Genomic DNA, 25,833 nt, shown 5'->3' on the forward strand with positions numbered 1-25,833 from the left:
AATACTGTTTTGACGAGGAATTTTTCCAAAGCTTGGGTCTCCGTTTTTTTAACCTCCCTTTCCATCTGAAAAGAAGGCTGAGATATTCTGCATTCATTTTTCTGAGGAGAAGCAACATGGAACAACTAATCTCAGAAATATCAGCTCTGGCACATGATAAAGGAGAAGAAAGTATAGGGGGAATAAATAAATATTAAGGAGGAAAACTTGGTGACTGCTGTATGTAAGTACCAAATTACGTAGTCAGGGATAAAATCCTGGCCCTTCTGAAATCAAAAGCACAATACTTGTTAAATCACATACAAATGTCACTGTCGATACTATGACCAACAGATTATTTCCCAGATGCTTTTCCATAAAACAACATTAACTCCTTTTGGGAGTATTGTTTTATACACGCAGCATCTCTGAAAGGAAAGGAATCACATAAGTAGAAATCTTGAATGCTATTTAAAGGAACTAAAAGCCTTTGAAGTATATCTTCACCGTTTGAGTTCTCCACGACTCCTGATTAGTAAGGGTAAGTAATTATTGCTTTTTGTTTAAATATACAATCCTCTGTTTTTGCAAAGTATCAGATCTGTACAATTACCATTCGTTTTGCAAATAATTTCCAGGCCTATCTGGAATTCATCTCCCGTAAGAGTTACTTCTGTAGAAAAAAAAGAGCTATCAGACTGTGACCGAAAGACATAACAGAGGTAAGGAGAAGGTAAGAAAGGCACTTGTGTTCACAATGCAGTGTCAAATATTCATCACTTCTTGCATGCAGTTCTAAAATTCTTCATATTTTGTGATTGCGAGTGATTTTGGATGACAGTTCAAACTGTATCCAAATTTTTGCTTGCCAAAGGGTACTTCTCTTGTTTGTTTTTTAATTTAAATATTAATCTCCATGCTGTCAGTTCTGAAATGATGAAGATGGATTAGCAGCTTATCCAGAATATCAGCCAGGCCTTGTAGTAAACACTTTCAAGAGGCACAATGTTGGCAGAAAGCTTTAGAAATTTCAGTCCGCAAGTAAAATGTCAATTAAAGGTTTAAAAGATTTGTAATGTTTGCATAGATTAACATTCACTTGTCCTCTCATGTGCAAGAAATTGATCACTTTCATTTGCATTTTCAGGTTCATCCACTTCTTCCACAGGGTTCTTTTCTTGCAGCCCACTATTTTCTGAGCAAGAATCGTCATCTCCATCACTACGATGGCCTTCAAGACTGTGCCTGATGCCATAACCAAAGTAAATGAGGAAGCCTTCCAAGAGGAAAAAAGAAAATTTAATAGGGTTTTCAGGGAAGTAGTTAGTTATTACTCTCTGCTTGAACATATTTTCCAAAACAAGTTTCTTCTTCAGTTATCTGAATTAGAGCTCGTGCTTCAGGTCTTCCCTGTTTCTATGGAAAGTGCAGGCACTAAATTGCAGTGCATCATTTTTTGCATAAATGAATGCTCTTAATAGGTCATGGAAAGTACTATCTCTAATTTATGTCTAGATGGAATTAATACAATTTTCCATGTCTTAAAGGAGAATGACTGATGTACTGGTAAGAAAAATGCTACAAACAGGTCTCTGCAAAATTTTAGCTACACTTATTAGGAAATAAAAATTGTGGCTTATTGGAATTAGTCCTATAACTTTGATTCTTTCTATTACCTCAAAACTGTATTTACAGTTTTGACTGCATATAAATACCCCTTCTGAGACATGCTCTTGTCTTGATCAGAAATATCAGCTGACTTGGTAAAACACATTTGTGACTTTTGTTCAAGTATTTAAAGGAAGAGAATAAAATGTAAGATGGGATTCATCAGTCCTAGCCTAAGAGGCGATTGAAATGAACAGAAATACCTACCAAGTGCCATCCAGAAGCTAAATCTGATCCAAGTGTCTCCACTTAATTGTACCATCAAGTAAATATTTACCAGGATACTGAATGATGGCAAAAATGGCAATAGTGGAACCTAAAAAGAAATATTTAATAGGTTTGTTGCATTAAATGTAATTTCTTGCTTGTCACACCAGTTATACAACACAAACTAGAGGTGACACATCCAGTCACTAAAAATAATGGGAAAATTTTCTTCTTGAAATAGAGTGACATTTTCTTTCTCACTGGGTATAACCACTGGTTTCTACATATATTAAACTTTTAAAATAAATTATTTTAAAAATATATTCTCTAAGGCTGTGAAGAAAAAGTTTGCCATTTATGCTGAATATATACTAATGAATTCCTGAATTGACAGCTGAAAAACATTATTTGTATATTTTTATATATTACTTCTTTCTGAATTGCCTGCCCAGTTCCACCAGATTCCTTGACCTTCATCACTATACTTCATTAATTCTGTTAAATAACTGATCTTAGAACATAAGTGAAAGCTCAAAATGAAAGGCGTGTGCTCTGGGAGGTACAAACTGTATTGTGGTCCAAACCACTGCACGCAACACAGATAAGTGACTGCCCACTAATCAGTTTCTGAATTATCTTTCAGTTTCGAAGGGCTTAAATTGAGGTCTAAAACGACTTGGGTCTCAGCAATGTGCACTTTGGGGATGTGTCTAAAAGAATACCTGGAAGATGTGTGCTGTCAGATCCACTAGTTGTAATAGCAGCTGTTCACACCAACGTCAGTGGTACAGCCATTTTCTGCAGCCATGCTCCTGGTATGTCACACATTTCGATCTGTGGGCAATGAAACCCTTTCTCTAGACCTGAGAAGATCTGGACTGAACTGCCCATGCTGATGAGCGTGTGAGTCATTAGCATCTGCTACCCTCACCTTCACCAAAAAAACCTGCAATAGTGGCAGTTCAGTAATGAAAGACTGCCTGAAAAGGACCATCTCCCTCTCTCTCTACCCCTCTCCCACTTGTTAGCATCCATCCAAAACTCTCATTACAGAATAACATAGAGAATATGTTATTCACCATAAAGGCCACTTTCTGCTGGTTCTGAGGCTGCCTTTGGATGAGGAGAATGGTAACTATGAAGGACACCACCAGTACAGCAAGAAGGCCAATACTCCAGGGCTCCAAGTTAGCAATGAAATCAATCCCATAAGTAGTGAGGACACTCAAGCCACAAACCAAGAAAGCTGTGTGAAAAAAAAAAAAGAATGATGGAAATGGGAAAGAGGTCACTTAATCTCAGCATTGAAAATGACATGACTTTTAAGAGGAATGACAGCAGGTCTTCAGCATGAAATGTCTTCATGAAAATGCTTAATTAAAGGAAAATGTAGTAGACTGCAGATTAGCTCCATCAAGAAGTATAAAAGCATTCTACAGAATGTCACATTAATTATGACTGAAAGGAGGCATGTTATCATTGGATTTTTAATTTTGTCTTTAGTAAAATTCCATTATTTGTGGTAATGCATTATATGAGTTTGGACAGCTGAGTACTTACCCAAGAGACCCACCAAAAAGTTAACGGTAGTTGCAGTCTGCTCGGTAGGTAAACTGGATGGATTAATCAAGGCCTGAAGACTGAAGTGATTCTCTTGTATCATATTTATCTGTGATTCACTTACTGCAGATTCCCTTTCAGATGCAGCCAAAGCTGCTTTCTCTGGAGAATATTTTGGTTGCTCATAGGTTAAACTGGGTTGGTACCTATGCATAAAAATCCCAGGATATTAAAAGTTAAGCTTACTTGGGCATTTGAAGCAATATGACTCTAGGAATGCACTTAAATACTAATTCTTTGCAGTACAGATTTAGAATTTCTCAATTTATAACTGCACTGCAACAGCATATATTATTAGCCACTATCATATATAAACAAACTTCGGCAACTCGCTTTTTTGCTGGCTCTGGCTTGGGATTTTTGGGGGCATTTTTTTAAGCTATGTGAATGCACCAATGGGTCGGATAAACAACCAGTCTCGTACAAAAAGAGGGGACAGGGTCTGGTGGGTCAATGGCAGGGAAAGGGTAGGGGAGCTTCTTTCTGACTTTCTTTCTGTACTGCAAGTGGCGTACTAACTGGCACAAACTGAAATTTTACATCTGCTTTGTTAGAATTTAAGTGTATTTTTAAAAATACGTATGTTAAGTAAGTCAATATGGGATAAAATAGTCTTCTCTTTTAAAGTGGAAATTATTGCAACATTGAATTTGAGCTGAATTTAAGCTGGTTTACTTTTCAAAGTTAATTACTTAGCTGTGAGTAATAAGCACTGACTTTTTAAGTTAAAAAGAGCAATACATAATAAAGTGAGCTGTAGCTACCAATATATCAATATTATTCCATAACTTTACAAACAGAACAGATACCAGAGTTTTACTGACAAACAGTTACAATCTCACTCATCAAGAGATAATATTTGCGCTCTTTTCTATGTCTACCACATCTTGAAACACTTGCGTGTTCTTAAGTTTCTGACTAGGGTAATACAAAGCAATTACTGGAACTTGTTCATCCTGTGAACTACCTATCTACTACTATCTACACCTTTCACATATAGCCCCCACGAACATCTACACCTTTCACATATAGCCCCCACAATGCAAGAGGCCTGATGTACAGCATAGATTGCATTCCTATCAAAATATCATTCACTGAATTGTGTACACAAGCTTACATCTGGTACCTTTGGGACTAATGCTTGGACCAGTACATCTTCTGGAAAATAAAAGGTGTCTAGATTTCACATGAAGCTTTGACTTGACTAACCGTTATACTGATATGACAATATACCATTGTTTTCTTTGATGGGTCACTGGTTCTTAGTAATAATTTGTATGTGTACAGCTAATTTTTAAACATTTAGCTATCTAGCAGTTCTGTTTATGTACTGACCAACGCAAAATGGAACACAGCATGTTTTTGACTCACCTAAGAATGAGGACACAGGTTGCCACAAGTGAATAAGCAAGAAGTGTACCAATAGACATCATGTCCACTAAAGCCTTTAGGTCAAACAGAAATGCCATTATGGCTAAAAAAGAAAAGAAAAGAAAATGCAAAATTTATATGAGGCTGACACAGAATCATAGAATCATCAAATCATTTAGGTTGGAAAAGACCTTTAAGATCATCAAGTCCAACCGTAAGTGCTAAGATTAATATTAAGACACATTAAGAGCTAAGATTTTAAAATCTGTCTGCAGGATAATTGCATTGTTTTACTGACAACAATATGAGGGAAATCATGGTAATCCTTAAAAACACATCTTTAAAGTCATCACCAACATTCCCAGACCTAATTCCCTACAGTTGGGAATCTCATTCATATAGACACGCACTGATGAGCTGTACAGTCATGCTGCATAATCAAGCGATTCATATTGGACTTACTTGGACGTAAGTATTTGCACACATGGCTTGTTGAATAGGGGCCACAATAAAAATACATTTTTATAGAATAAGTTTCAGATCCTGCAACAGAACCTCACCAAATCTGAGAGGATGGATCCCACCACAAAAACTGGGGAAAAGTAATCTGACCCAGTAAGTCACCAGTATGTAAAACTTCTGCTGAGCTGAGAAAGAGCTCTATGTAAAGAGGACTTTGAGGAGTTGTCTCAAATAAAAAAGTTTTGTGGGGTTTTTTAAATTGATTGCCTTACTAAAAAAAAAGTTAAGTTCAAGTGGCCTTCAGGAAAGGCCAGCAAAATCTCACAGAAATTAATATTCTTAAGATCACTGAAATCAGAGGCAGAAACTTCCATGATACTGAGAGTAATTATAGCGGTCTTTGTGCTTATAAAAGCTAATGCCACATCTCTGAGATTCCGGAATGTCTTTTTTTGTCTATGCTATTCGCACACAGACACACATAGCTCGTAAAGAAACTGGCACAAGCCATCACTAAATGAAAGGCTGATGCTAATTGATTTGAAATATATGTAGTCAAAGAACCTCTTAAAATTTCTGTATTTTATTAACATTATTGAGATGCAGAAAGAATCTAAAAATACTTAATATTTTGAATCACCAGTAATCTCAATGTCAAAAGAAACTATTAAACATAGCCTTTATACACTGTATGTATATGTACACACATTTTTTTCTGTATTCAGAAAAACTTATAGTATTTATGTTATGTGATTGCTAATATATTTGTAGCCAGGTGTATAAGTGCACAAACACACAAACACGCATTCCCCTGGTATTTCATCCTGAGGGAGAAAGCAGAATGTGACTTCTGTAACACAAGACTGCTGTGTTACAGAAGTTTTATTTCATCTGTAAGTCTTCTTTTCCAATGAAGGAAGGAAGACCATCCTGTTTTCTTTAACGATGGTGGATGTCCCTAAATCCAAGAAGTCATTTACGGGGTAGATTTCTGAATACCTCACTACTTTCCATGCTCAAAAGAGCATAGGTAAGCAAAGCTGAGGAACAGCAGAACCTACTATAACCTCATGTACAATAGCTATATTTAATTTTTAATCCTAGCTTCGAAAGGCTACTTGTAGCCCTGAATGTTCTTTTACATTACAACCAAACTGAAGAATTCCTCTAAGTTTCTGACTAAGAGAAAAAAAGACACAGTATTGCTTTTCCACCTCTCTTAATTTGGCTCCAATTGTAAGAAAAAATGGTAGATCAACTTATGGTGAAGAAACCTTGGACTGACATGAAAACATTTCTCTATCTGCAGAGTTTTGCAGTCACAATTACCACATGTGAACAGGTAAGTCACACTAATAACATGTGACAATTGCCTCAGCTGTGGTCTTGACCTGATAACTTTAATTAAGGGGCAAAACATCTAATCTCTTTAACATTTCTTAAAGTTATGAAACTACCCATGCTATAAATGAATAGAAAAGTCAGATAATAGAAGCTGTTGCATACATCTGTAACCATTCTGGCAAAACTATTTATGACCAAAAGTTACCAAATATGCATCTTTTTAAAAATAGAAGACGAAAAGCCTCCTTCTCTAGCAGGAGATAAAGCTGTCTTCAGGCAAGTTGTTGACACACCAAATTCCCTAAACTGTCTGAAAGCAGTCCAAGTGATGGCTGCTGCATAGCTATAGTCAGGGCTGTATAACTTTATCAGTTTACCGGCTGGGTAACATGGTTTTCTTTCTCCTCATCATTACTGAGATTTCAGATAAAGATGTTCATTTCATCCCACATAACTGCACTTCTAGATTATTATAGCGGAAAAAGTCAATAACATAAATTCAAATAATATAGTCAAAACAATAAAAGTAATTCTAAGCAATTTATTTGTATTCTGACTGAAGAAAAGGGAACTGATAATAATGCTTCATGTGGGAACTATCCGGACAATGACTGTGCCTTCCCATATTATTGTCAAGTACACAGCGCGAGCAGTTCCAGTCTTGTGGCATCTGAAGATGACCCTGACTATAAATAACAATATTTTAGTCTCAGTTCTTAACCTCTTATTTGATATCAATTTTAGCCAGGGTTGCTAAATGTTATAAGGCATGTATTTCATATTTGAATTACTTTTAAAGACTAGAGCTTCCAGTTTTCCTACGTAGACATCCCACTGAAATGTCAGTGAAATTTGGGCACAATTACATGTACCTCTGCAAGAAATATGGACAAAAGTGAAACAGTTGTATGTTAAAAAATTTGTCTTTGTGAAACATTAAGAGTTGGCAACATCTCCCAAATTGCTGTTTTGCTAAAATATATGTGTGCATGTATGTGCATACACACAAAATCCACCCACACACACACATACCCCTCAACCACAATTTGTTAAGCCTACACAAAAACAGAATCCTTTTTCTTTAGAAGAAAATTTAAAAGTCTTTGTATTTTACACAAAAGTTGATCCTGTTGCAAATGTAGAAATTTTCTCTCATGTTTCATAATAAAAAATGTGACAGTTATTTCCCCCCCTTACAGATGTGATAAATATATAGGTGCACATCAGACAAGAAAACCCTGTAAGCAGAGCATCAGCCTAAGGGACCCAGATTAAATAACAAGCTTATTCACAATACAAGAGGCCAATATTAAAAAAAAAAATTAAAAAATCATTTTTAATTCTGTGGTATTAAGGACATCATCACCACCACCATGATTGGCATGATCTGGAGATCTTACACCCTTAGATTACTTGGTAATTTTATTCCCATCATACATGCAAGGGAAGTTAACAAGCAGCCCTTTTCAAAAATATAAAGTACCATGCACGTGCATAGAGTGTTCAAATCTCAGTTTTAAGTAACACGGGCTTTGCGAGCTTACCAGAGATGACCCCTGCTGTCAAGGTGGCAGAAACTGGTGCCTGCCTCTTACTCACTTTGGCAAGAAAACTAAAGAGTAAACCATCACGTGCCATGGCAAACAGAATTCGGGGCAAAGGGAACATAGAGCCGAGAAGACTAGAACAGAAAAATGTATAGTTCAAATACAGGTTATTAAAAGCACAATGCTTTACTGGTAAACCCAACTACACAAAAAGAAAGCTTGGAAGAGTTAATGGGTTTAGGTATAGTTTTAGTTTAGGCTCTGTGTTGCTGCTCTTGGTTTTTTGTTTGGTTTTGGCTTGTTGTTTATGTTGAACCTAGGCTTTGAAAGCACTTGAGATTAATGAACAAATGCAAAATCTGTGGCAGAGGAAAGTTTCACTGCTAGCCTACTTTACCTGGCAACAATCAGATTTGATCATTTCAGTCCAAAGCAAATCAAAGCTGCACAACAGTGGTTTATTTCCATATATGCAACATGTTTAGCAGTGCACCTTTCTTTACAAGGATCAACTCTTAGTCTCACCTGCTACTGCACCAGACGATAGAGTAGCAACTAGTGGGGTCTTCGTTTTGGAACTGATTTGAGCTAGACATTTGAAAAGCAACCCATCCTTCGCCATAGCATAGATTACACGAGGCATTGGGAAAATGGATCCAAGAAGACTGAGTAAAAAGCAAACACATGCAACATGGCAAACACAGTTCATGCAGAGTTGTATCATGGACAAGATAAACAATGTTAATTAATGGCATGTATAGAAACAAAATTTATGATTGTAAGACAAAACCAGAAAGCCCCATAGCCGAAGATACTACAGATCAGACACAAATAGAAATTTCTTTTTCCCTGTAAAGTCAATAGCTTTTTTTTTTTTTAAAAAAAAAAAAACGGTAATGGAATTGCTTCATCCGAGAAAATTCAGATTAGCAAAATTACTCTTGCCATCACTGTAGTTCTTGGGTATTAGTGGACCAGGAACATGTTCCAGGTCTCACTAACTATGCAATTAAGCTTTAGTATTCCTGGAGAAAGTCTGTCAGTCAGCAGTAGCAAATCAATAAGCATTAGCAGCATCTCTTACACTCCATATTTCCATGTGAGGCTGCTGATTAACAGTAATTCAAAGTAAGCACCATTGGAACATTATTTCTTTCAATTAAAGCACCTCTAGCCAAGCTTCATTAAGATTGTGGGTTTGGGTGGGGTTTTTTTGACGAAGTAAAGCTAATTAATTTAGATTTGTTATTAGCAGAACACAGAAAGCTTTTAAACTGTTGATAATGTGAAGCTCTTTTTAAACATATTTCTTAAATTAGGCACTTTTTTCCCCTCAAAGCAAAATAATTGTAATTAACAAAACCAAAAACATTGAAAGGACAAAAGGCAAAATCATAGCCAGTATAACTTCTGCAGCAAGCACGTGAGTTTTTAACCAGGTGAATGGTTGCCTTTCTTACTTCAGGGAATCGACTATATCACTTACAGAAGGCACAGCTTTTACATACCACAGATGTTAAGTACCTCCAGTAATGCTCGTGAGCCACAATTGCTAAGGTTAGACACACATGAGACAAGTTTCATTGCTCGTGAACTGATTTTGATGAATGAACGTCCCTTCCAAAAAAGAATGTTTCCTAAATCAGGGTGACAACTGATTTTCAAATGAGGATAGTGTTAAAATCCACTGCCCATTTTTTTGCTGTTGTGGCTTTGTAGAATTTCTTTATGCTACCCCTCTTTAAGTACATTCACTTAAATAACAGAAATATTAACAAACATCTTTACCCTGAGGAAACAAGTTCACAACATAAAATAATAAAAGGTAACTTTATGGACCAAAAGCAATGATCTCAACTTCTTTTCTTAATTATACCTCTAAACTGACTAACATGAAATACAATTTCCTTTGTTTTGTTCTAAACTGTCATCAGTCAACAGACTGAAAGATTAACATCTCCATATGAGTAAATATAATTCTTCAGAATACACTGGTAAAAGCATTTTGCCATCTCAGTTCATTTTGCTTTTCAGTATTAATTTCTTTAATCTAGTTTCTGCTTATATATAACTTTTACTATTCATCAATACAGAGGAAAAACTCAGTAAAACTGTCCAAAGTGAGGGGACCATGACAACTAGATAGAAAATAACTATAATCCCAGAATGAACTGTGTAACTATGACATTCTTCACTCAGCCTTACAATTCTTTCAATGTCATTCTGGAACTATTTCCTTTTTCTATGCCCTCCTACATTAAAATATTCCTTTCCTTTAAATCATTGTCCACAGTCAGTGTGCTCATCTTCTTCAAGCTAATACCTACAGGGTTATCTCAGAGTCCTGTTAGCATTAGTGCTTAAACAGGCATGTTGTTTTCCTTGGTGAAAAGGCAGCCAGTATTCTTACCACTTAAGCTCACATAAATGACTCCTTACCTACATAAGCTCAGGTAGAAAGCCGGCATCAGCATTTCTCTATCCCTGAGTTTAAGCATCAAGCAATGTTCTATTCTATGAAAGTGTTTATACCACATTAGAATTGGGGTGTAATGTATATGAATACATACTAATATATATCTCATGCCCTCCCTGATCTTTTTAATCAAAATAACACGTTAAGGTAAGGTTACATCCACAGTTTCACAAAGGGGAATACATTATCATATTTTCTACATCTCAAATACCCACACAGAAACCACAGGAGGGGATGATGTCAGAAGACAGACTGGCTACTGGAGGAAAACAGAGACAGGCAACGAAGATGAGGAGTGGAGCTAGTTAACCATCTCTTCAATTTTGCCTGCAAATACACAGAGCCCATAAAGCTGCTGAGTCACTGGGAGTGGACAGCAAGAAAGGACAAAATGGGTGAGGTTTATTGTATGAGTTAATAAAGATAACTTGCAGGTCATATGTCTGAACATACATATTTAATAAAAAACTTTTGGGTAATAAGCCAAAGAGGTAGAGTTCAATAACAGCACAGTTTAAAAAAAGGAACTTAAATTAATGCACCTGCTGTGATCAAGACCTGCTTAAGTCTAAAACATGCTTATAATACTTATTGCTAATCCTTTGCATGAACTGGGCCTTCAAAATGAATGCATGACCATATATTTACATGTCATATATTATCCATCGGCTTTTCCCAATAAAATTAGTATTTCAATGTCTTTACCTTGTGGATAAAGCACAGAGGGATCCCACTGCTACAACGTATTTTGCAGGACCCCATCCAACGTATTCAAATGCTACTGGCAAAGGACTTTTCTCATCTAGTAGACAGTATGGCATCATGAGTGTCAGTGCAGCTGAAACTCCAAAATAGGCCATGAAGCAGACAAGCAGGGACACCACAATTCCTATGGGTATGGCTTTCTGAGGATTCTTGACCTCTTCTCCTGAAAAAAAAAAAACAAACGCCCCACCAAAAATTCTTCATTTCCACCTTCAGCTTTAAAAGATAACATCAAAGACAAACCGTTTGTTAATCTAAGCCATGGGAATTATAATTGTAATAGAAGTTTTAAAAATCTGTATAGAAAAAACTGACACAGAACAAACCTCAGTATTTTGCTGCCAGAAATAGCGTTAAAAAATAGAGGTAAACTAAAGGACATAAAATACATTCTGTATTTAGAGTAGTCAAATCCCATCATTTCTATTTATTTACCTGCTATTTATAAGTTCAATGTACACATATGATTCTCTGATTCCCTATCAGCCATATACAAGCCAGTCTTTAGGAGAGTTACCCCATCTCAGAGAACTGTGAAAGTGAGCAGGTGATTAACATGGTTTCGGCAGAAAAAAATGTATACTAACCACTTCCCAGACATAGAAAGCAACAATTAATTTCTTTAGAACAGGAATAAAATAAGTAAAATGTCCTCCTTCCTCCCAGAATGGCAGCCAAATTCAGGAATGAACTGAGACTCATTCTACACGAACTGAAGGAGGTTTAGAAGAAAGCAAAGGACAAACAGCAGACAGATTGTTATATTGTTTGTGTGTTTTTGGGTTTGTGGTTGTTTTTTTTTTTTACAAAAAAAGCATGTGAAACATATATACGTATACATATATACACAGACATATAAATACTATACCGGTTGTTGCAATGCAGTCAAATCCTACAAAAGCATAAAAACAGGTTGCAGCACCAGCCAAAGTTCCTGTGAAACCATATGGCATAAAGCCACCGCTCCCATATATACTTGTCACATTCTCATAGGATGAGCGATTTCTGCAAAGAACAAAAATACAGCACAAAAAGAACTTATTTTTTTTTATTATTGGTAGGACAAACACATGCATCCTCCTCCCCTATGACTCTGGAAAAACATGTTAAAATGTTTTTTTCAGGACAGAGTTCTCCTTTACAAAACTGCACGAGAAGACATTTTTATGCCAGTGCTTGTAAGAAAGACAAAAATAACAGTAAATGGAAGAACACTCGCATCAAGTAACTATCATCTTACTCGCTTCGCAGTTTGCAGCAAGACATATGAAAACACTAATGGTACAGGCAACTCTTGCTGTCATACGCACATACTGCAGTTAATAAATAGCTCAAGGACGAGAAGCCAGTAACCTCCCAAAAGGCCATGGACAAGAGTATTGAAATAAGATGATTTTTTAAAGGAAACTATAAACAAGAAAATAAAAAACTATTTTTAAGGGGATAAAAAGTTTATCATTCCCAGGAACAAAGCTATTAGATCATACAGTATCTGCAATACCACAAAAGCAAGTATAAGATAAAACTGCTTGGGATATAAGCAAGCAAATTGATTCAAAGAAACAATTACTCTGTTACTGCAGTAAGGTTTATGAGATAGTCTTCACTTATTTTCCAGTTGTCAGCATCTCCTTTCACAAAACCAGAAATCATAACGAAGAGTAGGACCAAGATGTTAATAGCAGTGAAAATTTTATTCACCCATGCAGATTCTTTTACTCCAAAGGATAGCAGACCTATAAAATAAAAATAGTTATAGATGTGAATAGTCCCTTAAACTAATAAAATGGCATTTTAAAGAAGACATACATGAAAGTACTGTCAATAATAGTAAAAAAACAGCACTAGATTTTATACTTTTAAAAAGCGGTAACACCAATTTACAAGACTCCTTGACAGCATGGCAATAGGCAAAGGTTTTGGAAACCATAAAACAGAAAGCTTCTTTAATTATATTACCTTTTTTATTATATTATATTTAAAAGCATTCTAAGCAATTGTTACTTACTGCTTTTCTGAGATTCCAATTCGTACCTCTATTTTGTGCAATGGAGCAAAAACAGGTACAAGAATTCTATGCTTAGTGAAAACAGATTAGTAGAATCTATCTGTACAGAAGAATTACTCATCAGATTAATAAAATAATCAAACTTATTAGATTAATAATGTGATCTGTTCACTCTAAGTTTTTCAGGGCATATCCACCATAGAGTGAGAGTCCCATTTCCTAGCTTATTAATAAAACCTTTAAAAGAAACGCACACCTCCTGTTCATAAACACTGTTTCATGGAGATTCTAGAAAAAAGACTGATACAAAATACACATGCCTTAGGTCGCAGAGTAGTGCATTTAAACAATCTGAAAGTTACTCCATCAGGATCCTACTTTGTCATTAGATTTGTAACAACTGTGAGTGTACTAACAGTTTAATGGAAGAGCAGGCAGTGAGCAGATCAGGAAAAATTAAATACACTGGGAAGGCCTCCACAGGTTCTTTGCACTCTAAGCATTTCCGCTAATATCACATACATACTTTGTCTCATTATTTAGAGATTAAGTCTGAAAATTTTAAGCCTCTCAAGATAATGTCCAAAAAATGTCCAACTCTGCTAATGAGACATTTGGTATCTTATCATAGCACAGAAATTATCACATAAGCTACTCAAGTTTTCTTCCCCGATGGCATTTTTATTTGAAATAGGTGTATGCTTTCTTTAGCTTAGTTACTCTGAAAAAAGCGGTGTCCAATCAGCCTAATGCAGTATGAAACATAGTATGTACATTTTTTAAATCCTTTCTGTAGGTAAAAAAAAACAACAAAGCAGTTTTCTGTGGACTTTCCCTTGTGCTTAGCAAATAACATTTTCTGTAAAACATTATCCGCTACCCCTATGATTCAGCTTTGCGCAGCTTGGAACCCAACTACTGTATCATGCTCAGCCTACATAACCCTCAGCCATCCCTACCGCCCCTCCTCTCAATAGCGATGAATTCCACCCAGTTAATTTACTGGTGGTTCAGCTACTTTGCAGAGAGACCCGGAGAGGTAATCTGCAGCACAAGCACAAGAGAAACGAAGAAGGAATGATTGTGAGGATGAAAAGACCGGACATAAATGAAAACTCAGGAGCAGTGGAGAACCACAGGAGAAACATTTCCTCTTCTACCAAGAATGTCTGCTACTGATGTTAGGATGCAGTGATGGCAACGGAGAAAACAGATACAAGATGGCAGCATCTACACTAGCATTTTATAGTTTGGATTGTGGAGTGCTCTGGTTTTCAAAAGGTTGTTTTTTTCCTCCTTCCTTTGGAGGAGGTAAAAATGAGAGGTCCATTCCAGCTATACCAAATTGAATCCCATCACTCCTGAAGACATAAGGGTCTGAACTGGTGCTACAGGCAACTTTGAACCACAAGGTTGGCAGGATGCTGGACTAACACTAGTCTAGTAAACTCCCTAATCTTCTTAAGCGCAGACACAGGGGCCTCAGCACCAACTGTTAATGCTGATAATTCACAAAGTATGTTCTGTTTGCAAGCATGAAATTCTTCTGAATCTCAAGACATTTATTTTTAAAACTTCTACAAAATTAATGCATTTAAGTAATATTCTACTCTTAAAACTGTACAATGAACTTCCTCAAGGTTCCACTTTTGCTACTTTCTTGTGGCTTACATCAGTGACCATATGACAACCACCTCAAAAATTTGGGGTAAAATTTCTGGAAGCATGGGTGTTGAGTCAGCTTGGGAATACCTACACTGCAATGTGACTCACAGTATAGCTGTATCCTAAATCTTTAAATAATGTAGTTCTCAAACATTTTTCGATAATGGTCTTCAGCATCTTACGCATTTTTTGTTCACTGCTTTCTTCTAGCAAAACAAACAAAACCAAAAGAGGCAGAAGAAATGAAGATACAAGCACACCCATAAATTAAGGCTTACTGCTGTAGGAGCTCATGTTTTTCTGTATAAAGACTTAATAAAAGTTTAGGATGCACTGGCCACTCATTCTAGCACCAGGAGTTGAATGAAATTATTTTCCCAAGTAGTGAGTCCAAAAAAGCCCCTCGTAACAGAGTAAGAGAACAGAAGGTTATACCCATATAACTTAACAGTTTCATTTTCCAGAGAAGAAAAGGTCCTACTGTTGTTTGATCTACAGAGAGATGGAACACAACAAATATCTGAGATATGGGTAAGACCTCTACTGAACACTGAAATACTCATAGGACCGCCTGAAAACAAACTATACACTTTAAAATACACACACTGCTTCCTTCTCTGCTGGTGGCAGTAAGAATGTTTCCTTGTGGAAAACAATTGTTAAATGCAAATAAGTTGCAGTATTTTGAGGCTTTCCAATCCCTCAAAAAGCCAGTGTCAATTTTTGTGATTTAAAAACATGATACTTGAGTAAAGATGTAAAAGAAACAGAACTGAGTGGAGCAGTCGTGAAACGTTTACTGAGGTTTTAAACTGGTCTGTTGGGCCATGTCGGTACTGTGGAGTGCTCTTTAGCTCAAACAAGTTCTAGGCTAGACAACTCTTTTGAAGACTTAAAAAGGGGAAAGTTATTTTATACTGAGTAAGTTATCAATTTAGAGGGAAAGAAACCCTTACAAATACCCACTACATGCACAATATGTGACTTAAGGAGAGCATATCACATCACCAAACTACAGAGCTTAACCTCAAGGTCCCTCCAAAAGCATTCACTAGCAATAAAGCCATAAAACCCACATAAAATTGTTAATTCTCCTGTTATCATCATCTCTATCATGGGTTTTATAAAAGAGTACTGACAAGTGATTATTTCATGTCTCATCTTCAAAAAAAAGAAGGTACACATGAAATTGTATTATATAAATTTAATTCCCAAAGTCATTGTGTGAATACACATATGCATATCTAAACATCTTGGACATTATAAAGGTATTTCTGATAAAACACAAACTACAATTTAGCATTTTTGTCTGTAATAAACACTGACAGCACAACCACTATAAATGAAGCCATATATGTGTCTTACCTGATAAAAGCAATATAAGGAATACAGCAAAGAAGTCAGGATACTCTGCTAGCCCAGAGTAATTCATTTTGAAGTAGGTTCTGAAGAAATGACCAATCTGTTTCCCAAGAAGTTCATCAAAGGTGCCACTCCAGGCTCTTGCTACGCTTGATGTACCTTCACAAAGCACATTTATGTTTAGGGTATAGCATACATACAAGGACACAGTTACTTCTACTGAAAAGGAAATAAAACTAAGCATGTTGCTACTTGCATTTAAAAAATCAGACCTTGTGTTAAAACAGCGGTATTTTTTTTTTGCCAAGGGATTTTAACATTTTAGATTTTTTCTACATAGTTAAATAATAATGTATTATTCTACAACTAAAATATACAAATTTGTACCTCATCTATTCCAAAAGTATTGGAGATATTATTTCTGGGTCATTTATATTTGATGTCATTCTGGAAGACACATTTCTAAAGTTACAATATGGTGTATGTTTAATATAAAGCAATGTAAGAAAACCATTTAAGAAAGAACACAAAGGAAAGTTTGTGCACCTGGAAGTAAAGCAAAAAAAGCCCTAGGAAGATGTATATTGCTGGAGGCAGTATTTAATATTAATACTCTCCTCTAGTAAAGCATGTATGTGGCCACAGCTCAATACAACCTTATTTTTGCCACTCTCCTGTCATGAGATACACTTCAACACTATACAAACTCAGGCATATTGATTTTGTCATGATTTGGGCAACAGTCCTGTAGTTAGGTATACATATAAAGCTAGGCACGCTTACACGCAATACAATGGATGCTTGGAACACGTACTTCTTGAAGAAAATGTATTTGAATCAAAAAACATCGTCTCTGCTAAAGCACTGAAATAGTTACTTGAATACTTGCCATATGAGCATTGATTTTATTCAGATCAGGTCAACTTTGTATTTTATGGGATTACATGATTGGACACCATTTAATAAGCATGAGGTTACAGTAACAAATTAGTACTTAAACTTCATTACTTTCTTGAAGTGAGATACTATAGTGATGAGGTCCCTGTAAATGTCCTTGCTGTGTATACTCAGAAAAACATATGCTTAGTGATTTTACTGAAATTATTCTTGCTGACCAAAGACAGCAAAGAAATCCTCTTTATTCTTGTGCATCATCACTGAACTGTCTGACACAATTTTCATACAAGGTATGCAGTTCATGCTGCTGAAGACACACTGTTTATAAAAGCATCTTGCAAAAAACCTGTTTGCAATGGTGATGCACAGGAGGAAATAACCTAATCCAATTACCTTGGAGCCCAGCAGGAGCAATGAGAATAGCAGCTAAGTACAGAGACAGAAAAGAAAGACAGACCCAAATCCATATCGATCTAAGATGTCTGTCTCAGAAACCCTTGAGACCTGTGTTTGTTCTTGATCTTACCTATAACATAGGATAAAATGAGATTCCAACCAGTGATAAAAGCCCACAGTTCACCGACAGTTACGTAAGTATACAAATACGCAGAACCAGTCTTGGGAACGCGAGCACCAAACTCAGCGTAGCAGAGACCTGCCATCACAGATGCCAACGCAGCAATGAGGAAAGAAACAACGATGCTAGGTCCAGAATCAGATTTGGCTACTTCTCCAGCAAGGACATAAACACCAGCACCAAGGGTACTTCCTACTCCCAGGGCGATAAGGTCCACTGTCGATAGGCAGCGGCACAACTTGGAGTCCTCAAGGCTGTCGCCGCTCACGTTCTTCTTCCGCACCAGACATCGAACAAAGGACAAAGCTGGTCCACAGGGCAACATGGTGGATGTAGAGCTCTGAAATAAAAGAAATTGTTACAGTACATAAAAGGTAGCATAGGCACTGGTGGAAAACAATGAAAAAACATATTTGCATAAAGAACTTTAATCATACCTACTGATTAATATATTTACACTCTTCTGTGACATTAAATAAGCTGGAATGTGCTTTTTCCCCAGGAAACAAATCAGGGATTCAGTATTCCTAATTTTAGATTTTGCACTATTTCCCCATGGAAAAACATCCATTACTTTTATGTTTACTATACTGCTGTAAAAAAGAAATTTCTATTTACCTGCTAATGGCCGCTTCTTAACCATTTCTAAAACAGAACCAGAACATATATCTCAATATCATAAGGACTCCTAAGGTAAGGAGCAGCACCAACATAAATAAGGACTTCTAAGATCTAAAACTGCAACACCAAGGCTATAAACAGCAAACGCTTTAAAATACAGCATTCTGACAGAGCCAATGCAATCTCCTTTTGCCTTCAAATATGTGGATTTTGCCTTTAGAATTTGCTTCAGTAAAAACTGCTTGAAAGCAGATCAAAATAGTGTTTCTACTCCCTCCCACACCAATGAAGTTTCCCAGAACTGATTATCTTTACGAGAAATCTCATACAACTCTCCCTGCCAATCATCTAACAAAACCTGATGGGGTAACTGCTCATCCCATGCCAACTGCCGTTCTTCAACATTTTGAGTGCTTGTCACAGTGCAGGGCGCAATCGGCTCTGGCACACAAGCTCAGATTTTGTGACCAGCTAGGTCCTGGAGGCCAGCAGATGGGCAGTGCTTCTCTGGCCTGTGATCCGGGTGTCTGCTAGGAGGAACAGCAGTGACCCTGCTTCCCAACTCAAAAAAACCCCGATAGCTGAGGGTCCAAAGCATTTGTTTGGGAGGCAGGACATGAGCATCCCATAGAAAATAATATCTCAAAAAGGCAGCAATAATGTACAAGTTCTGCCTTTCTTTAAGTATTTGAATTGTATTGCTGATGAATAGTTTGGTAAGAATTCAGCAATACCATTTGCCACTTCCCCAAACTGATATTTGTCTTTGCAACCCATACCAGAAATATCTATACTCTGATCATGATTTGCTAACTGGAACCCTCCTGGGACCTGAGAATCTTTTTCATTGAGACTGAAGATATTCTACTGGCAGATTCCTCCCCGGTCTGTATGTTTCCTGACGAGTAAAGGGCATTTCTACTCCAGTAGTTCAATCCACTAACACTAATCCACTTGACTTTGCATCAAGATGGAAAGCTCACTTAGCAGTGAGCAGTGATCCTAGAACAAAGAGAACTGCCATCCTGAATGTGAGATTGCTTGAAAAAAGTCCTCTTGGGTATGAAAAAGAAAAAGAAAGAGACTTCCCTGCAGAAACATTTTCTCCCTATTCCTGTAATAGTTCCCCAAGTACACTCAGATGTGCCACTTCTGTCTTCAATGAGCATTCTTAAAAAAAAAAGGTCTCCATTCCCTTTCAAGAAAAGGGAAGTTGATAAAGGATGGTGAATGGAATTGAATACCTCTGGGCAGTGATGCTTAATGCCCATTAGAAAGGTGATAGCTGCCCCAGGACAGTGGAAGGAGGCAAGACAGGCACGTTTCCAAAGCTCTGCTGCAATTAGGCGGTCCTTTCAGCACTGCCAGACTCCTAGAGATAAGTACCTGCCCATGGTATCCAGACTTCACCCATTGAGGTGATTCCACACATCAGCTTCAGAACTAAGATGATGTGGATGTCGGCAGACAGAAGAGATCCATAAGTTCTTCTGAGGGAAATAAACGTCGAACTGTCCAGGCAAAATCCCCTCCTGTAGCTCCTGAACTCTTCAGTAAGAGCAGCCTTTCTTTGGGCCCAAGGCTGAGGTGCTCTACTCCCTCAAAGCCAGGTTTGTCTGTCCTGGGCTGTACTTTGACAAGTACTCCCAAGGCCACTGTTTTTTTCCATGACGACACTTCTGAAGCTGTAGCAATCACTTGGGATGCTATATTTGTTGTCAGTTCTCTATGCCATGGCAGGGGGTTGGAACTAGATGATCTTTAAGATCCCTTCCAACCTAAACCATTCCATGATTCTATGATATTAATATACTCATTAGACTGTAGCCCATGGTGACAGGCAGCAATGTTCTTCTGACTTCACACCCTTCCCCTTAGCAATTTCAATGGTGCAGAAACATGGCATTGTTTTAAGGAATTATTTCACACACCCCTTCCACTCGCCAAATGATAGTTCATTTGGTATTTCATTAACAGGAAAAACTACTCTGGCAGACATTGTTCTCAGAACATTAAACAGTTTCCAAGACTTTTGTTATTCAAATGCTATCCAGATTTCTCAGGTCCTTTGCAATTTGGGACAAGAAGTCCTGAAGGTTGTGAAGTCATCTATCACAGTGGCCAGGTGGGTGATATTATGGTTTTCTCTGCTGAGAAGGAATCCTTGTGACAAAATAGGAGGGTTTTTTTCTGCTTCTGCTTTCTCTGATTCTTGTGGAGAGGACAGGAGGCTGGTTCTTGCTAGCCACAAGCCAGTAAAATGAAACAACTGTTCTGACTCAAACCCACTCTTTCTTATTTAGCCTTTAAAAACTGGAACACAAATAGAGACAAGGTTCAAGATACAAACTTTGTGTCTGTAGAGAAAAAAAAAAATCTCCTACGCATGAGAAATGTATCTTTTTAGGCATATCCATCCTAATATGGACTTGATGAACACACACCCTTTTACAATGACCATTGCAATCCGTAATGTGTTATACTGTTTCCTATACTTACTATGCACAATAAACAATGAACACTGCTTCACAGCTTCTGTTGCTGTGTACCAAGTGCAGTGTTGTACCTCAGACATGGTCCCTTTTCAGATTTGGCTGAGACATCCCAAGACTCTGGTACTCATCACTTCATACATGACAGGAAGGTGCAGCAGGAAGAACTGATGAGCTTATGAGGATATTTGGCCTCCACACAGGACCAGATGATGTAGGTAAGTGGTGACAAGGTGTCTTCAGAAGTCACTGTCAAATGTAAGCTTCTCTGAGGTGTCCCTTGTAAAGCAGATCCTTCAACGCGTTGCCCACTGCAGGAGAACGTGGGCTCTGACCCAGTGCCAATGCGTGCTGACTCACAAACACAGCTTACCGTAACACTGTGGCCGAGTACTCAAACACTAACCTACAGAAGCAAAGAAGGTAACAGCTGGGTGTGCCTTTTGGTGGCAGCATTGTCCTAGATAAGCTTCCACTGACTGCAACCACACACTCTTAAAAAGGCTCTTATTCCCGCACCAGCCAATATGAGTGGGCAAATCTCACGGTTTCCTTTTCTATTGATCTTTAGGACAGACAGGAACATGAAGCAGGGTAAGCAAACACCGAAAAAAATGACCTCTCCTACTTTTTGACCAGCAGGTCTCAGTATTTTCCTAATTGCTCCTTTTTACTTCCTCTTTTCCCTGCTGCAGTCTAAGTCTGCCTCGTCCCACTGTGGCCTCTGCTGCCATGAGCCCCACCGGCACTGGCCCCAGCCCCCACTGAAGGTCCCGCACAGCTGATGAGCACTGGGTCTTCTCTGAGCCTTCCTGGGGAGGCACACTTGAGAGCTTGGGAAATAGAGGTTTTGGTAATATATTGGGTAATCGGGCAAGAAGGAAGCGAGCTCTTAATGCTCTGCTGCTGACAGAGCTCACAGTGCTTCTGAGGCATCTCCGAGGCACCTGTCCTACGTTTCTCAGAGCAGACTTGGACACCAGCGTGCCTTTGAACAATGGCATTAGGCATGTATCCTGAAAGGGCAATCAGTCAGGGTGGGCTGAGCTGTTCATGCAGTTTAAAGAGAGTAAAGATTGAATCCTGAGCTTATACAGAGTTTACGCATAGGAAATTAGCGATAAGAAACCAAAAAGGAAAATGCCCTTGCACTCACCAACAACGTGCAGTTATTTCTAACTAAGGTGAGGAGCAGACCCAAGCTGTTGCTTCTCCCATGCACTCAAACCTGTGCTAGGCTCCGCTTTGGTGAAGTCTACTTTACAGAGACATTTGTCACAAGCAAACACCTGTGAAGTCCATTTTTCACTGACCTTGGCACGTTCCTTTTGCTGTGTACAACTGAGGCGGCAGCTCCCTGCCTCTGCACGTGCTGGGTCACTGCACTTCTGAAGTCTCTCTTGGGCTAAGCTTTTCTTTAGCTACAGATTACTCTGTAACACGGTATACATCTCCAACAGTCCTCTGAAAAAGGGAAGCCCCAGTTCAACTGCCATAGGCTGGAGGACCAATGTTCAACCCATATTCAAGCCTCCTCCTTCCTGAAACGCATTCCTAGAAAGAATCTCAATGCTGTCCACATGGCACCTTACAGTTTTACCCCTTCAGCCGCATGCAACGAAGAGGCAGGCAGGACAGGAGGACAATTTAGATAGGAAAGGCACTGGACAGAATGGTGTTTATCAGAGTACCTGAATAAGCACAGATACTCCAATCCCTTTTGTTCTTTATTGTCTTGGGTTTTTTTGTTTTTTTTTTCTTTACAGTAGCTGCTGATAGAGCCAACCAACTTTCAGTCTCTCCTGGCCAGTTGTAAACCAGATAATTTACTCCTTGACCACCTGGCATCTGAATACTAACCCAAGAAGATGAGTTCAGCCTTATAATTCATACCAGCTCTCCCACTCAAATGGATGATGAGGAACATTTAATGGTTGTCTGTTGTCAGCCCTCTTGTAGCAGGAAAAGTTCAATGTCAAAAAATTTCTAACTACAAACACAATGCAAGGGACAAAGTCTCCGTCTGCAAAATTTGTATTCATCTTTAAAATTGCTTTGACTGCTTCACTGTCACGTAAAATCTACAGGTTTTGCAAAGTATTTTCCATGTAAGAGTAACATTACAGCCTCCTACCCCAAAACAAAACACAAATAATAGGTGGATACTGGAGCAAAAAAGTCACTTATATCATGTATCATCACACTTGAATTAAAATAACATTAAATTAAAATGTGTAATAAGTGGTTTAAGTTAGTACACATCAAACCCAAGCTACAGGTGGGAAAACCCAAAGTTTTGCTGCAGTTCCCATTCAACTTTTCCTACAAAATCTTCTGTTAAAAGCTCTAATAAAAAAGATAAAAATCTCACGTGGCAAGCAGCTGTTATAAAGCAATATAAAACCTCTGAAAGTTTTAATACTGTTATTGAGTGGTATGTTTAAAGATTCCTGAAGCAAAAGTAACTTAAAGATACTTTACTTATACACTAATTTCTTGAGCTAATATTATATACTATAATATATAATAATTTTTAGGTGCAGTAGTTTAACATTTTAAACAACATACCAATTAGGAGAAAATACTCCCATAAGTTCGTAACATATTGAAAATAGGAAAATATCAATACATACTGATTACATACAGATTAGAGTCTTCATTCAACCTAATCTGTCTGAAAAAACTGTAGAAGTTTGTATCTTATGTTTTCCATATGTAGAATTTATAAGAAAATTTTTAGGTTGCTCTTAAGTACATTTAGCCTTATTCAAAATTGCAGTATTGCATTGATTAGATCTAGTGCAATAACACATGAAAGTAAAAGAATTCAGAGGTGAAGCAAAACTAGGTACAGCCTATTATTTGTGTACACACACACAGAGACAATACATGATTTTACTGCAAGCATCCTAAAAGTTGATGTTGTGCCCGAGACTTTCACAAAACTCCTTATGTCCTGCAATATTCAAAGTAGTGTATTTAAATAATAAGTAAAGCCCTAAAATTGGAAAGCACCACTTGTAACATAAGTCTAATATTATAACATGGAAAAGGAAAGCTTTATCATCCGAAAGCAGAAACACCTTCCAGTCAGACTGCGAAGGAAAACATAAAATGCACCTATTATATATTAACACTGTAATTTGCACTTTGTCAGAGACAAAATAATGCTGTAATGTAAACTAAATGTAATACTGCATACCACAGCTCTTGCTACTCAAAAAGCACATATGTTAAAGGCAAAGGTTCCTATAATAAGCTATGTTGCTTTCAGGTTACTACTTTCATCAGTAAACTTCATGACAAACCTGATTCAGAGCAACTTCTGCTGGGCAAATTTCTGCTCCTCTTACCCAGTCCCGAACTTCTGCCGTCTTAAATCGAAGAGTAATGACTGAAAGTGATTTTCTTAAAATATTTGCTTTAAAAGCCAGCTGTAGGTGGTGTGAGAGCTGTTGGTGCTGAGGGGTGGAGGCTCGGCAGCCCGGGTGATTGGAGGGCTGCGAGCCGGCCAGCTATTTGCCCAGCTAAGGCGGGGAGGGAGAGAGAGAAAGTCTTGCTGCTGTTCAGATAAATCATATCCACACTCTTCACGACACAAAATCCAACTGGAATGTTGTTTTCTACATTTAAACACACCTACCTGCTTGCCTATATAACGCACACTATTGTGAAGATACCTGCCACACACCCCCCAGGGAATCCTTTAACACATCCTAAAGGAAAAGCAAAAATGTGGATGTCAAACTTGGTCTCCCACTGCGAAAGCAAAATCTTCCCAGTTTTCGTGTTCACTCCCCTTGTAAAAAATAAACTGGCTTTGAAGCATACTGAAGGATACTGTGCAACACTTTGAGACCTGAATCCAACACTGTAGCATGAAAACTGCTTTTGCTGAGTAAGTTTTAGAAGAGTATAAATAATTTGAAAAGTATTGCTGTGGCTAGAAACAACACAGCAATATATTTACAGAGAGTATATTTACAGAGTCTGGTTATAGACCATTCTGTTGAACTGGGGTAGACGCACCGTATATCTTGTTCTCCTTTATATGGCTTGAAATGTAAAAATGCTGAAGACTGGAATTAGAACAGTCCAAATATTCCTGTGACACAACCAATAAATAACCCTCAGTTTCTTAAAAATTAGCTTCCAGAATAAACCAAACCCCAATGGATAATATACAGCTGTATTTTTATTACTTCCAATGGCAGACAACCCCACCCCAAACATGTAGTAGCATTTCCAGTCAACATTATTCATGGCATATTGTTTCCCGTAAAACACTTGCGTTTCAATATCTCTTTTTTGTTCAGAGAACACTGAAAATATGACTCTTGCTGAGAAAAGCCCTACGCTTTTCAACATTGAAAAGTCTTTCCTAAGAAAATATGGACAAAAACACGTGCAGTGTGGCAGCCCCCAGCAACTTGCTCTCAGCTTTTAGCTTTCCCTGAGCGTAACGTCTGCCAGGGCTGCAGGAGGACAGAAGGCTCCTCTGCCTTCCCCCAGCCACACACAAGGGATGATGATAACCTTTCCTCAGCTCTCCCAGATCTAAGGAGAAATGCCTCCAAGAAGAGTGAGCTTCACAGAGGTATTTCAAGACCACGAGACATATTATCCAAGGCTATTCTTTCCTTAAAGTGCAAAAAGGTGTAAAGAGAAAAGGTCTTGTTCATTGACGCTCTAATGATAACAATACTCATTCTTCCCCTCGTGCTGACCTCATGCTTGTTAAAACACAGACTTTACCTCTTTGGAGTTAGTAC

At 37.8% G+C, this 25,833-nt stretch overlaps 1 protein-coding gene across 1 annotated transcript; it reads right to left on the minus strand.

Annotated features, from left to right (window-relative positions):
- Positions 1-1,067: 1,067 nt before the first annotated feature.
- SLC7A2 (solute carrier family 7 (cationic amino acid transporter, y+ system), member 2) lies at positions 1,068-24,436 on the minus strand. The gene is made up of 12 exons (XM_009883916.1): positions 24,370-24,436; positions 17,898-18,288; positions 16,478-16,633; positions 13,010-13,175; positions 12,308-12,444; positions 11,380-11,602; positions 8,196-8,332; positions 4,846-4,948; positions 3,415-3,620; positions 2,934-3,100; positions 1,855-1,963; positions 1,068-1,255 (listed from the first exon to the last, which is right to left on the minus strand). Exons 2-12 carry the CDS (start codon positions 18,271-18,273, stop codon positions 1,068-1,070), a joined length of 1,968 nt encoding a protein of 655 aa, XP_009882218.1. The 5' UTR covers positions 18,274-18,288; positions 24,370-24,436.
- Positions 24,437-25,833: the final 1,397 nt, after the last annotated feature.

This window comes from Charadrius vociferus, unplaced genomic scaffold (genome assembly GCF_000708025.1).
Source record: "Charadrius vociferus isolate BGI_N301 unplaced genomic scaffold, ASM70802v2 scaffold514, whole genome shotgun sequence".
NCBI classification, from domain to species: domain Eukaryota; kingdom Metazoa; phylum Chordata; class Aves; order Charadriiformes; family Charadriidae; genus Charadrius; species Charadrius vociferus.